Source organism: Lygodium microphyllum, chromosome 17 (genome assembly GCF_053477565.2).
Source record: "Lygodium microphyllum isolate KBCC chromosome 17, Lygodium_microphyllum_v1.1.10, whole genome shotgun sequence".
Lineage (NCBI taxonomy): Eukaryota > Viridiplantae > Streptophyta > Polypodiopsida > Schizaeales > Lygodiaceae > Lygodium > Lygodium microphyllum.
The window spans coordinates 107,801,397-107,815,271 of record NC_141151.1 but is presented as its reverse complement, the minus strand read 5'-3'; the positions used below and the strand labels follow the sequence as shown (position 1 = coordinate 107,815,271).

At 40.9% G+C, this 13,875-nt stretch overlaps 1 protein-coding gene across 2 annotated transcripts; it reads right to left on the bottom strand.

Annotated features, from left to right (window-relative positions):
• Window positions 1-7,377: 7,377 nt before the first annotated feature.
• Window positions 7,378-13,085, bottom strand: LOC148022243 (threonine dehydratase 1 biosynthetic, chloroplastic-like). 2 transcript variants are annotated; one of them, XM_087697877.1, is made up of 9 exons: window positions 11,917-13,081; window positions 11,555-11,734; window positions 10,916-11,185; window positions 10,365-10,571; window positions 9,929-10,177; window positions 9,728-9,801; window positions 9,365-9,482; window positions 9,129-9,263; window positions 7,378-8,077 (listed from the first exon to the last, which is right to left on the bottom strand). In XM_087697877.1, exons 1-9 carry the CDS (start codon window positions 12,700-12,702, stop codon window positions 7,937-7,939), a joined length of 2,160 nt encoding a protein of 719 aa, XP_087554003.1. In that variant the 5' UTR covers window positions 12,703-13,081; the 3' UTR covers window positions 7,378-7,936. The 2 variants fall into 2 exon arrangements, with proteins under 2 accessions (XP_087554003.1, XP_087554004.1); XM_087697878.1 differs by lacking the exons at window positions 7,378-8,077; window positions 9,129-9,263 and having other exon boundaries at window positions 9,925-10,177; window positions 11,917-13,085.
• Window positions 13,086-13,875: the final 790 nt, after the last annotated feature.

The window sequence follows — 13,875 nt, the reverse complement described above, 5'->3', positions numbered from 1 at the left end:
TCTATCACTGCCATTTCCATCTTGCTGAGCTCTCATAATCAATGCATGTGATATATAGGAAGCATCTACATTCTTTCTATTCACCTCTTCTGTCAAGAGGACACTCTCAACATCCTACAACTTTAGCCCATCCTTAGCACATAGAGCTGTACGGAAAGTGTCCCATGACTCATATAGAGGACCAAGCAAAAATATTGGATGTAAAGGATCTTTGAACTCAATCTCCTTCGAAGCTAAATGGCTGACGATGGATTGAAATTCATTCAAACATGCAAACATAGAAGTGCCTTCCTTCATGTAAAAGTCCAACTCTTTCAGCCAATGAATTTGAGATGAAGCACTCTACTTGTCATAGAGACTCTTAATTTGCATGGAAAATCTCATATGCAATTTGATTTTCAGTCATAATATTGTAGTGAACCTTCTTAGGGAGTGATAAATTGATTGTGGACTTACATAGTTCATCCAATTCATCCCAGTCCTTGATTGCAATGTTTTTGAGTTTGGGACCCTCATTTTTTGGTGGTCTAATTTGCAATTTCTACTCTAAAAACCTACCATATCTAGGTCTTCCAATAGTTGTAGTTGGACTCATCTAGTTTCTCAATATTAAAGATAGCATTATTGTGAGAACCACTACGCGTAATGAGACCAAGAAAGTGCATAGAAAGGGAAAACATGCTACTGTAAAATCTTGCAAATTGGCCCCAAAACCACTGCCAAATCAAGCTCAAAACAAGAGGTACTGACAAGGTAAGTACTCTCTTAAACAGTGCAAAAAACTAAAATTACAACATCTTGGAAATAGAGTACCGTAGTAAGAAATCAATCATAACTATGAGTTATCATTGATAAATTACAAAGTATAACTGCCAAAGATATCCTGCACAATGCAGGGTATATACAACAATTAGTAAAATCAGCAAACATGTAGCCATTACCCAAAGTTTTCAATGTCAGATTGAATACATCCAATGGCATAATAATCATGCATATAGTAGGTCTCACGCGCATAGCAAAAGAGACCTGCCAAAGGCACAACTGACTACGAGATTGGTGCACAGATCGGATGCTGTACGCTCGCGTGGTGAATGCCGGAAGGTCCCCAAGAACAATAGGACTCTACTTTTTGCACAAATTACAAGGTAAAAAGCATGAACGACATGAACAAGAGACCAATTGGGTGCAATCTCCCCCCATGCCTTGTGTGAGCACTCCACAAAGCATGTATTTTATATTTTATTCATCTTTAAGCTCAAATAATAGCCCAAATTACAAAATAGCAAGCTTTTAGCTTTTGAGTTTGCTTTAACACAAAATAGGAATAAAGCTAGTGGGCGGTGCCCAAAGAGTCTGGCATGCCCAATACAATGTCCAAGTAGAAATAACATAATCGTGCACCCATGCACATACAAAATAATAATAAATATCCAACGCCTCAATAAATAGGCGTGACAAAATATAGGCATGGCGCCTATCAAAATATAAATGATAAATCGAATACTCGCTATCCTCCAATGCTTTCCTCCGCCACTGCTGCTATCTCTACACATCAACTAAAGCATTCACAATCGTTAGTAAAATAATACAATTAAACCAACAAAAGTGAATACCTAGCAGTCTTCAGCTACATAAATAAATCAATTGGTTAGAAATAAATCCTAACCTTAATTTATTACGAGTGTGCACTCTAAACTCATAAACATTTATTAATTTAATATGCATTTTGCGGAATCACCCGCTACAGAATCACCCATGTACATACTAAATTAATGAAATGCCCGAAAAGGACAGGCGTCCCCATCAACTTCTCGCACAAAGAATCCACTTTGTGTATGACCCCCAGTCATCAAAGTTTACGGAATCCACCGTAAAACCTCACGGAATCCACCGTATAATATGCTCATGGAATCCACTGTGGCACGGAATCCACCGTGGCATGGAATCCACCGTGTAATATGCCTCCTGGCATCAGAGATAGTATCAAAAGCTCAATACATAGCCATGTAAGGTGTATGGATCACTGAACAAAGGTAGGTGCTAGCCCAAAGAAAAATGGTAGATCAACCCACTAGGCATCCGTTACACACATACAACATGAAGAGAGCATAGACATGAAGTGAAGATCCCACTATCTCACTATAAGGAGCTCAAGCTCAACCACAATCCAATGTGCAATATAACATCTAATGTCAAGGAAGCAGCTCAATACATAAAGCCAAATAGCTCCCACTGAAGCAAAAGTCGAATGCCATATGAGCAAATAAAGCTTAAAACATCATGTGAATGACATCCATAGATCCAGGATCCAACTAACAGAAATCCAAAAGCATCAAACCAAGTAGTTTGCAAGACTCTTACTTTAGCATCCAAGGACAGGAACAAACAAGCTATGTCAAGTAGCCAAGCTCCAAAATAATTCAAGTGCAAGTCAAATGTGAAGCTCAATGTCTGCCATAGCATAGCCAAACATGTAGCATCCATATTAGACATCAATGCATCCAATAGATGGACCGAGTATCATCCAATGATAGTAGGGATAAACTATCTCAAATGAATGCTCAGTGAAATGACCTACAATGTCAAGAACACCAAGCTTCAATGTGTTAGCTCAAGAGGATGGCATGAGCATAACCAAGTATATGGCATCAATGGCATACATCACTATATCCAATAGATATCTCAGATAGCATCAAATGACAATAGGCATAGACTTTTACTATCAAAAAATGCTTGCTACCTTATTTATTCTAGTAATGAAATCTCTACACAAGCTGGGTAAATGTGTACTGAAATCAATCCCAAAGACATCTCATAACATTGACATAGCATCCCTAAGTGATCCAACATCAAATAGACATTCGGGAAAGCATAAGTGACCTCCAAATAATGAGATAAGTGCTAAACTATATTGTAGCATACTGCCCTATTCGCACAATCAATAGCAGAAGCTTAATGAGTCAAAACCAATGTCAATGACCAATACTGGGAGGATGCCCAATGGTTCTCAATGATTGGAGAAAGTATGCAAGAGCCACATGAGGCAAAGAGACCAGTAATAATGTCTGATGCAAGGCAACTCCCTACAGGTGCAAATCATGCCTAGCTAGTTGGGCCTACTACTAGTTATGTTGAGATCAATGGGACACAAGGGGAGCTCATCACGGGGAGTTCAATAATGAAGCCTTGAAACATGCCAAAACAAGCTAGGAAGCAAGTAAACAACATTACATACCACTTCAAGCTGAGAATATGGTTGCCCCATGAAACCTATGAACTGTAGGTTTTCTCCACAAGCTGAAGTAATGCTAGATTGAGCTCCTCAATGACAATGCGATGGCTCTAATATCAATTGAAGGGATTAAGCCCATAGTGGAAGCATGCAAGCAAAAGCAAGAGGTATGGTGAAAGGAGCAAGAATGAAGTGACAATGATGGACACCCACCACCTGCAACGTACACGTGTGCAGGTACTATCAATGTAACTAACATACAGGTCGCTAGGCACATAGGCCTTTGCCCGCAACATTCGATCTGTATCTACTACCATGCTTATTTATGTAATCAACTAACTTTAACTTTATTGATTGCTAATTGACACTTTAGTTTGTCAAGAACATTGACTAGCTTTTTTCCGTTGTGTATAAAGTCTTGATCATGCATACCTCAAACCTCTCCATTTGATAATTTTGTTGAAAGAGACCACTAGATGCTTTGAAAGGTTGGCTTGAGAAGATGAAGGACATGGGATAGGCCTCACATATTCTTAGGATGTCTACCATACATGATCGATCTAAAGGGCTCCTTTACTTATCGCATGAAGCAGTACATCCACTAGAAGGTCCTTGAGTGGTTTCATATGCACAATATTAAGCCTATTGGCTATCCTTTACTTTCTCATATGAATGTTAGTCAAGTCAACTGTCCACATTGTCTGATAAAAGCAAAAGGCCAAGATAGCCAAGATCCCTTGTGTATCCGAAATGGCCAATTTGATGTATGCCATGATAGCTACTCGTCTTGATATAGCATTTGCAATGGGAGTTATAGCATGCTATATTGGTTACACCTAGCAAGAAACATTGAGATGTCGTAAAGGGTATCATGAGGTACCTTAAGGGCACTACAAATATGTGCATATGTTATGGTGGCCAGGATAATAAGAGTTGTGGGATACATTAACTCCAATAATGTAAGACATATAGGTAGTAGGAAGTCCACCTCTCGCTATGTCTTGTGACCTTTGTTGGAGGTGCAGAAATACATGGCTCTATCCACTACAAAGGCAAAGTATGTTGTAGCAATCACAAAGACTTGTAAGGAGGTTCTTTGGTTACAAACCTTGGTATTACTAATATGGTCCCTACACTACATTTAGATTTTATGAGTGCTATTCGGTTGGCCAAGAATCCAAGAACCATGCAATGACAAAGCACATTGAGATGCATTACCACTTTATCTAAGAGATCCTCGAGGACAAGTCCATTGAGCTTGTCAAGATCTCAATTGACCAAAATCATGCAGTTCAGCTCACTAATAGTCTCTTAATGAAGCGTTTTGCCTTCCTTAGGAAGCCGATGGGCATTGGATGAGATAATGTTTTTCCTCATCCTATTGTACTTTATGTACATTTGTACTTTGTCACTTTTTTCTTTTTCTCTCCTCACTAGGAGCACATTTGCCTTTAAGTGGGAGGTTGTTGGGGGTAAAGGCACTTGCACCTACATCACCCATATATTACTACACTGATATTACTTGCACATATGTATACTCTAGGTGGCGGGCTCACACACTTGTGCACTACAGGTAGTGGGCACCTATCACTCTCACTTCATTCTTTATTCTTTCAATGACATTTGAATAAGGGAAGGCCGGTCACACATTATGACCGTTACAGTTTCCACATCTTGAGTCTCTCTCTCTTCCTCTCTTGCTCTATCCGCCATAACTCACTCCTCCATTGCTTATGCTTACTTGTGCTCTCACTCAAGCTTCTCCCTTCAACTCCAATACAAAGATACATACAACAATCCATTATGAACAAGTGCTGCCAAATTCTTACTAAACACAAAAACAAAGCGCATCTCAACATACACAATCAAGATCCTACACTATTGATTCAATATCTCACTTGAGACCTTGGAAAAAGTAACAAAACAAGAAGCTTGTTGTGACCATACTCATGGGCATGAAAAGCTTGTTGTGACCATCAAAAAGGTCACATACTTATTCAGCAAACATGTCTATAACCTAATCCATGGTGCCTAGAGTAATCCATTCAATGCAAACATATACTTGCCAAGCAAGTACTCAGACATAACTTCTTTTAAACTTGCAATGCATTTAACCCAAAACAAAAAACTATCTCTAATAATAATAGCATTCCCTGCAAAAGAGCAAAGTTTGGCAAACCAACAAGAACTAAAATCTCTAATGGCACCAAAATAACAGCCTCAACCACTACAAATACAACCACTAGCTCAAGTATAGCTATATCATCCAACACCAACTCTTAAGCAATACTTACCAACTAATTCAAAAGCAATAATGCAAAGAAACAAAACCAAGCACTTCATTTATAATATAAGATGCAAACAAAATGGAAATGTCTACATAGGGCACAATGAACATTGGAAAAAAACTTTAACAACATAAAAGAAATCCTATTTAAAAAAAGGAAAAAGACATCCAAACCTATTAACCATTCGAAGAAAATTTTGAGGTTAACATAGAGGTGACAAACTGATAGCATAGAAAAGGCTAGGAACTTGGAGCAAGACATGAAAAGGAATGTCATTACATGCCACAATAACCTATATGAACACCTAATAAGATGGAAAAATATCACTTTTAGAAGAGAGGAAACTTGATTTAGCATACCATAAATTATCTATTCCACATTTCTCGATACCAATCTCACCTTTGTACATGGTAGTCAGAATGCCTTCAAAGATTCATCAATGATCTCATGATTCATGACATGTTCCATTGTGTCTAATGCACTCCATTAATAAGAGGAAAAGTGGAGAAGAAGGAAAAGTAGCAATCTCAACCTCCAACCCTCCAAGCTATGGAAGAAAAGTAAGGACAGAAGAAAGCCAAAAAAGAGAGAAGAGCTTCACTCTCTCTGTCCTTCAGTCATACTCTCAATCTCACTCTTTCACTCTCCCTCATTATCAACAAGGTGAATAAGATGATAAGATGCAAGCAAGGAAATACATTTCTCTCAAAGTGGTACACAAGAATGAGCTCTTCCATTCACTTTTTGGCTTTTATACATTAGGGTTTCTACCAAAAGTTGGGTATCCTACCCACTTTTGTAGCTTTTTCACCAATCCTCTTTGATTTTTGCATTTAGGTTGATTGGACCAAATCTAAACCAAAGTGAATAGAATTTTTTTTCCCACAACTTCACATCCATTGCAAGTATTCCTAACTAATTCCAACATATGTCAACATTTACATGGGAGGGATCTGGGCTCATGTAATATTATGAAATAATAATGTGATATTGTCAAGAAATAATTGGAATAATAATGTGATCACAAGAAATAATTGGAACGCGGTATAGTTGCACATTGCAAATGGTAGTAGTGCATGGATGAATATATTGCAACCCAAAAAAGTAATCATTTTTAAAACAATTCAAGCACTTTGATTTGCATACTTCTACTTTGACTCCACTTAACTTTTGCATCAATCTTCCTTTAAGCTTAATCGTCTTGTTGCTAGATTGGTTCTACTTAAGTTAATTCCCTCACTGACCATGGTTTTTGTTGCTATGGTATTACCTATTGTTGCTTCTCACTGGAATAAGGTAGAAACATTGTTTAGAAATTACCGATGGTCTTATGGTGAGACCAAATGATGACAAACTATCTCATGGGAGCAAGTCTCCTCTCCGGACTCTAAAAGAGGCACTTATTTGCAACCCTTTAGGGAAAAGGCTCTCAAATAAGCATTTTGTAATATTATAAGGGTTCCAAAAGGACATCCTTGGGCTATTCTAAAGTTTGTATCAAATAGTCACATATTGCACTACTCATTGATGCATTGGAGAGAGTTTTTGCCTCAACTCTCATGGCAAGGTGCATCTAGAGGGAAGAATGAGTGGAAGGGCTTAGGCGTGACCACGACGATACAGCTTTTACCCCCACAGACCCTTGTTGCCCCTGGGTACGACCATGATGTAAGGAGCCAGCTAAGAAAGATAGGATTTATCAACCTATCTACAAGCCTTGGTTAATATCTTGCTATCAGGCGATGTAAATCTTCATCTTCCTCCTTCATTCAATATTTTGTGCATTCAAAAATAAAAGTGTTAGATGGCCTCAACAACTTCAAGAAATGTCACATATAAATCACATGGTCAATAATTCATTGGCATCATTTCAATGGTCTAAGTACGTTGTTTAATGAGGTCTCACTAGTACCCAGAAAGTGTCACATGATTGGTATCCTTTTTTTTACTGGCTCCTCTACCCCTAGTGCATTGCTAGTTGTAAGTATGCACAATGTCCTCCGTCCCTTTCAGGGCATTGGATGACCACTTACAAAGCCATACTTCAGCAGCCTGATAAAGGGCCCAATGTTATCTAAGCTTTTAATATGCCATAATTACAGTTCATAATTGAAATTCAAGACACATTAGGATGTCTATCATACTGCAATTTGCTTCCTTTCCGACAAACACACGTGGGAATTGAATCTCCAAGGTGACAAAATCCTCATTACTAATGTTGATCAGAATTGCCTGATCTCCATAACTGTCCTACAGTATACATTGCAACCCTTTCTATTGGGATCCTGCAATCTTTTGATTAAGATGCAGAGACCACACATGAACTTAAAATTCTTGTACCCCCTTCCTTAATGGAACTGGTGTTGGATGGGGGGATACAGAGCTCTAATAGGCAAAACCATGGCTTGCCAATGTTTCACCCCATGATAATCTGGAAGGCCTCATTTAAGCCTTCATCTTTGAACTCATAGCCAAGATGTCTTGCACATGCCTCAAACTCCTCCTTATCACCTTTCTGGACCTGAATTCCAACTAGAACATTTGCGCCCATCTCTCCCTGCACATAGAAACACCAGCTCAGTTGCTTGCCTTACAATGGTACTGAAATTGTACAATAAAATTCACAACCCATTTCTCATAGCACAAATAAACCATCTTTAGCTGGTCTCTCTCAAGAAAATTGGGAACCCTGTTACTATAATCAGCAATCAGTCAGGGTTGGCAGTACTACTGCTTTTTTTTTTTTTTTTTTTTGTAATGTGCTCACATTTCATTCCATCAAAAGTAAATAATTAGAGGAGTTGGATTGGCTGACTGAGGTGATGCTAGATTGCAGGAGTGACTGGCCTACTTCAGTATACAGGAAGAATGAGTTGATAATTAAGGATCTATGTATGTGAATTTAAAGCCCCCCCTCCAGCTATATTAATTTAGTACTACTGCTATGCTATTCGAACAAGGTTGCACTAGCATGCAATATAGCATTTTCTTTTTGTTAATAGCATTCATTCCTAAAAGAGGTAATTCTTCGAAGAAGAACCTCCTTGTCATTGTAAAGTTCTAATAGTGTATGTTCTAACAGGCAATGCTAACAAAAACAATCTAGCAGCACCAAAAACACCTTGTCACGATACCATTATAATAGCATATGCTCTAACACACAATGCTATCAATCTAGCAGGCAGCACCAAACACACCGTCAAGTTTTCTTCTCACTGTGTGTCATATTCAAAGTCCAGTACTCAGCCACAAAACATTTTGTTCAAAGCATACACATCCTGTTACAGTTGGGATGGAAGCTCTTCCAACTCAACAATAACTTGCTTCTTGTCTATACAGAAGCAAAAGGGTTTAGGATTTAGGGTTTAGGGTTTAGGGTTTGGGGTTTAGGGTTAGGGTTTAGGGTTACCCTTCTCAACCGGAGGGGCAACACAAAAGCTGTCTGTAAAGTCTTCTAGCTATCAATCTAAAAGAGGCAGGAAGGGAAAAGACCTTCTGCTTCAGTCTGGCACTTCTCAGAAATGATATACATGTTGATAGGTGTAAGACCCAAGGCCTCATGAGCACCTGACAAGTTTTTGTGGATAGATCAAACCAAGGAAATTTACCTGACTCCGATAGTGAAAAAGGGTGATGTTCCACCTTGGACTGAATGCATTGAGAAACTTCTGCAAAGCACCAGGTCTTTCAGGGAACATGAATCTGTACAGAAGCTCATTTTCAACTTTGTTGCGACCACCCATCTGAACACCATGACATTATGGTAAGTCCTTCAAATTCAACCATAAAAGAAGAATATATTCAATGGTGCCGTGTTTCTCATTACACTAAACAGGTAACCTACCAGATGCCGAAGGTGATCTTTAGCCATGTCATTGTCTGTTAGGTCTAAAGTTGTCAGACCAGCAGCCTCCAACCTGGCCTTCATTGCACTCAGCTCCTCTTCTTTGTGCAATCCCACACTGTTTCAATCAACCATATTAACTCTCTATCTCTCTCTCTGTGCGTGCATGTGCATGCACCCACGGTATTTGTGTGTGTGTGTGTGTGTGTGTGTGTGTGTGTGTGTGTATACATATACATAGACACAAATGTAACAGTAAATCTCTGTATTCATATGGCTATCACATACAAAAAGGTTACATGCTATGTCTGAGCACTGCACATAAAGAAAGTGAAGGGCTACATGAATGAATCAAGCTGTTACCTGCACAATACAAGGGCTTTATCCTTGCTGTCATCAAATCTGTATTTGAATTCCGTAATGTTCACGTTCCCAACCTACATAAATAGAAGTGATCGCAGAACTTATTTAAATCAGAACAAGCCTTAACTGCAACACAAACAGAAACAAGAACTGATAATTCATACTTCCTAAAGGGCATCTAAGAAGAAAGGCTATACCTACCAGCTCGATGAACCTTTTGAAAGAACCCAGTTCTTCAGGCATGAAGGTGGCAATGACAGCTTCTCTTTTCGCACCAACATCAGCAAGCTCAGTAACCAGTCTCAAACGCTCAAAATTCATGTTTGCTCCACTCGTAACAGCTACAACTGCCTCATCGCGTATTCCGTAGTACTTGCAATATGCTTCAGCCCCAGCCAAAGCAAGCGCACCTGCTGGCTCTAAAATGCTCCTCTTCTCCTCAAACATATCCTAAACAGAGGAAATAGAAATCAACTCACCAAACTAGAAATGGTGCATGTTTTGGATGGACAACATTGGCATATGATGCAGGAGTACAGCAGGAGAAGGAGGTAGAATGTAAAGGCAAACAGCTAATAGTGTGAAACTTTATGCTGCATCATAATCAATAGCTAAAGCCATTATCAAAACAGTTTACCTTTATGGCTGCACAAATGGCATCTCGGCTTACAAGAACAACTCCATCAACCAAGTTCTTGCAAAGTTCAAATGTTTCCTCTCCAACACACTTTACAGCAACACCATCAGCAAAACCTCCAACTTGATCAAGCATCACCCGCTGACCATGATACAAGGACAAAGCCATTGCATTGGCATCCACAGGCTCGACACCAATAACACGCACCTGCAATTTCATAAGAGTCAAATGGGCTGAGGATCACACAGTCAGCTTTGTAATGGCTTCAGAAATGTTGAAAGAAAGTAGGGATTGCCAATTTTTGGCAACAACTTGTAAGAGGCCTTCCTTTCCCAAGTACAACAGTTTTGGATTGATTTTTCATCTGTCAGCTCAGCAACAATACCTTAGTCTTCTTAAGTTCTTCCTTGTACCATTCTCATCGCTATAGTTTACATATATATAAAGCCACCATTATCTGGACCTGTCAGTTTTGCATGTATTTGATGCCTTAAGGCATGGAGTTCCAATACAGTAACATCAGACGAGTGTTAGAAGATAGCGATGTGCACCTCAGGTCTCACACGTTTGATGTATGCAGCAATGCCAGCAATGAGACCGCCTCCTCCAACCGGAACGAACACTGCATGCAAGGGACCTGGATGTTGTCGCATGATTTCCATGCCAACTGTTCCTTGACCTGCTATAACATCTGGGTGATCAAATGGTGGTATAAAAATACGCCCCTCTTCTTTGGCCCTCTGTCTGGCATAAGCCTGTGTCTCATCATACGAATCTCCCACCAGTACCACCTCTGCACCGAGTCTTTTAACAGATTTCCACTGGGTAAATAAGGAAAAGCCACATTAGTATGCATATCTTTTTCACATTCTTCCAGTTTATGCATAGAGAAGACATGAACACATGCACAAGTAGTTTAAATTGCATAAATTTCCACTATATACCCACATTGTAAATTATGACAACATCATGAGATTCTGCAAGGGAGGGACTGCCTACCTAGCTAGGTGTGGTTGGGAGCAGGGTGCTGCCAGCCTGCTAACTAGGAATGTGGTGACTCTTGACCAGAAGCTAACGATGATGAATACTATAGGGCAAAGAGGCCCGGTTCCCACATGGGAACTGTCAAAACTTCTTGTGATAGCATGCAAAACTAATCGAAACAAATACAATGGAGCTCAGCTCTCTACCTTGATCTCAGGTGTGGTCGTTGGCATAGCAATAACTGCATTACACCCAAGCCTCTGTGCTGCCAAGGCAACACCTTGAGCATGATTGCCAGCTGAGGAGCATATGACCCCCTGCTCTAACTGTGCCTTTGGAAGCTTTGCCATCATGTTGTAAGCACCCCTTAGCTTGAAAGAAAATACCTGCTCAGGCAGCAATATTATGGACATCTCTTATAAGAATTAAGCACAACCCCTAGCTTGAAAGAAAACACCTGCTCAGGCAGCAGCGTTATGGGCATCTATCGCAGGACTTAAAGCACAGCATCCTTCTTGATATAATTTTAAATTGCAGAGTATCTCAAACGAAGAAAGAAGGTATATACCGGCTGTAAATCTTCTCGTTTCAACAGAATTCGAGCACCGGTTCTTTCACTAAGCTTGATGGCTGTGTCTAAGGGGGACTCAGTGGCGACATCGTACACTTTTGAGGAGAGGATGCGGGTCAAGTATGTGAGTGCCGTTGGAAGATCCTCGTGAAGCTGCTTGGCCATGGTGGAGACATCTTTGGGAGAAGAAGCAGCACCTAGGCATCCTGGTTCGTACTGGAGGGAATCTGCAGAGACTTTCAACAATGGCGTGGGAGGCCTAGGTGTAATGATTGGTGCAGAGTCCAGAGGAATGGTTGTTGTTGCAGTGCTGTTGATGGGCCAAAGCGGCACGGTCGAAGCAGCAGCAGATGGTGCAGCAGCATCCATTAATGCAGGGTGCCTGATATGATCAGTGCATGCAGCTGTATCCATGGGTGCAGCTGCAACGCTTGATGTTGTATTAGAAGGGCCAATGAATTGCCATGCCACTGTACTGTATGATGTTGAGGTAGACGACCGGCTGCCTTCCTCACCAGTAATTGAAGCATGGGTGGCATGGGGGGACCGTCTCCTCTGTGCAGGCAGCCTCATCATTAGGCAGCCCAGGCATTCCTCTCGCAGCTCGCGGCCATGGCCACCGCACAGGAAGCCATGATCAGAACGCAAGATGGTCGAGTTAGAAGAGCCCTGCATGACAATTGTGGCGGTACAATGCAGCGCGGTGGAAGTCCTGCTGCCATTGTGTTGATGAGGGGTATTGGGGGCGGCGAGGGGGCAATGCAGAGCTATGGGGTGATCCATAGTCAAGCAAAGCGGCCCCGATATGGAACGATAATTATCGAGAGGAAGCAGCAGATGTATCGGTTGACAAGAGCCAAAACGAGCAGGGCAATTGCGATGCTAGAGAGTAAGAAAGTGCGTGGTGTAATAAGATGGACCTCCGGGGGTAGAACTGCGTGCTTTAATATAATGGAGCTCCGGGGATGGGCTCTACCTGGCTATATCAGTCACAAGGGGAAATTGATGCATGCAGTCAAGAGAGAGAGAGAGAGAGAGAGAAAGAGAGCGACTAACACAGAAAACGCGGAAAAGGCAGAGGGGTGAGACTGCTGTTGACGCAGACAATGTAGGTAGGAAGAAGAGAAGTTGGATTCTCTCATCAGGAGGTGCCGAGAGAGGGGGGGGGGGGGGGATACTCTGAGAGAGAGAGAGATTGTGGGTGGGTGGGTGTGTGTGTTTTTGTTTGTTGTTCTTCGATTTTTGGGCGAGGGTCCAGGGAATCTTGGTCCGTCCCTTCATGAGTCTCGCCCCTGCGCGAATCTCTTTGAGAATAAAATATATGCATACTCGGCGAATATGAGAGAGAGGTCTGAAATCTGCATTCTGTCCGACTTCCATGTTTCTGTTGGGTGTTTTCGTTTTAACCCCCCCCCCGCCTCCAGGGGGGCAATAGAGAGTGACATCTAACAATCCTCATAACTTTTCTTCCCAAGCGAGAGGACTTTCCCATGGCATGTTTGTGGAAGGAACAAGGATTGAAAAGGGCAACTTTTCTGCATTCCCACCATGTGTTTTTCTCACTCTATGCATCCCTGATTTGTGTTCCTTTTCCTTTGGCAACATTGTGAACCTTCGTGCTCGTTTCAACCTTTCCACCGACTATTTGCAAGTCATCCTTATTGTTTAATCCTCAACAAGGGACAAACCATGTTAGGGGAGAGGGTAACTTGGAACATCCGGTGAAGCGAATGAACACACTACAAGAAGGTACGCTCCAATCACACAAAACTTTAGGATGCTAGTTATGGCTTGTTTTGGGACCTGTCGCCAAATAATCTATAGGAAGCCTCCCTAAGTTATATGAATGTTTTTTAATAGTTCAACTGTATATACCATATGGAGCTCCGACAAAAAACTTTGGGGCACTTTGATGTTTTAAAGCAAGTAGCCCTGGTTATAAATGAAGGTACACAA

Excerpts from the sequence above, each read along its gene's own strand:
- LOC148022243 (XM_087697877.1), bottom strand. The coding sequence starts at position 12,702 with ATGGATCACCCCATAGCTCTGCATTGCCCCCTCGCCGCCCCCAATACC. Across the intron at positions 11,186-11,554 it reads CGACCACACCTGAGATCAAG|TGGAAATCTGTTAAAAGACT; the intron begins GTAGAGAGCTGA and ends TTATTTACCCAG. Across the intron at positions 9,802-9,928 it reads TCAAAAGGTTCATCGAGCTG|GTTGGGAACGTGAACATTAC; the intron begins GTAGGTATAGCC and ends CTATTTATGTAG.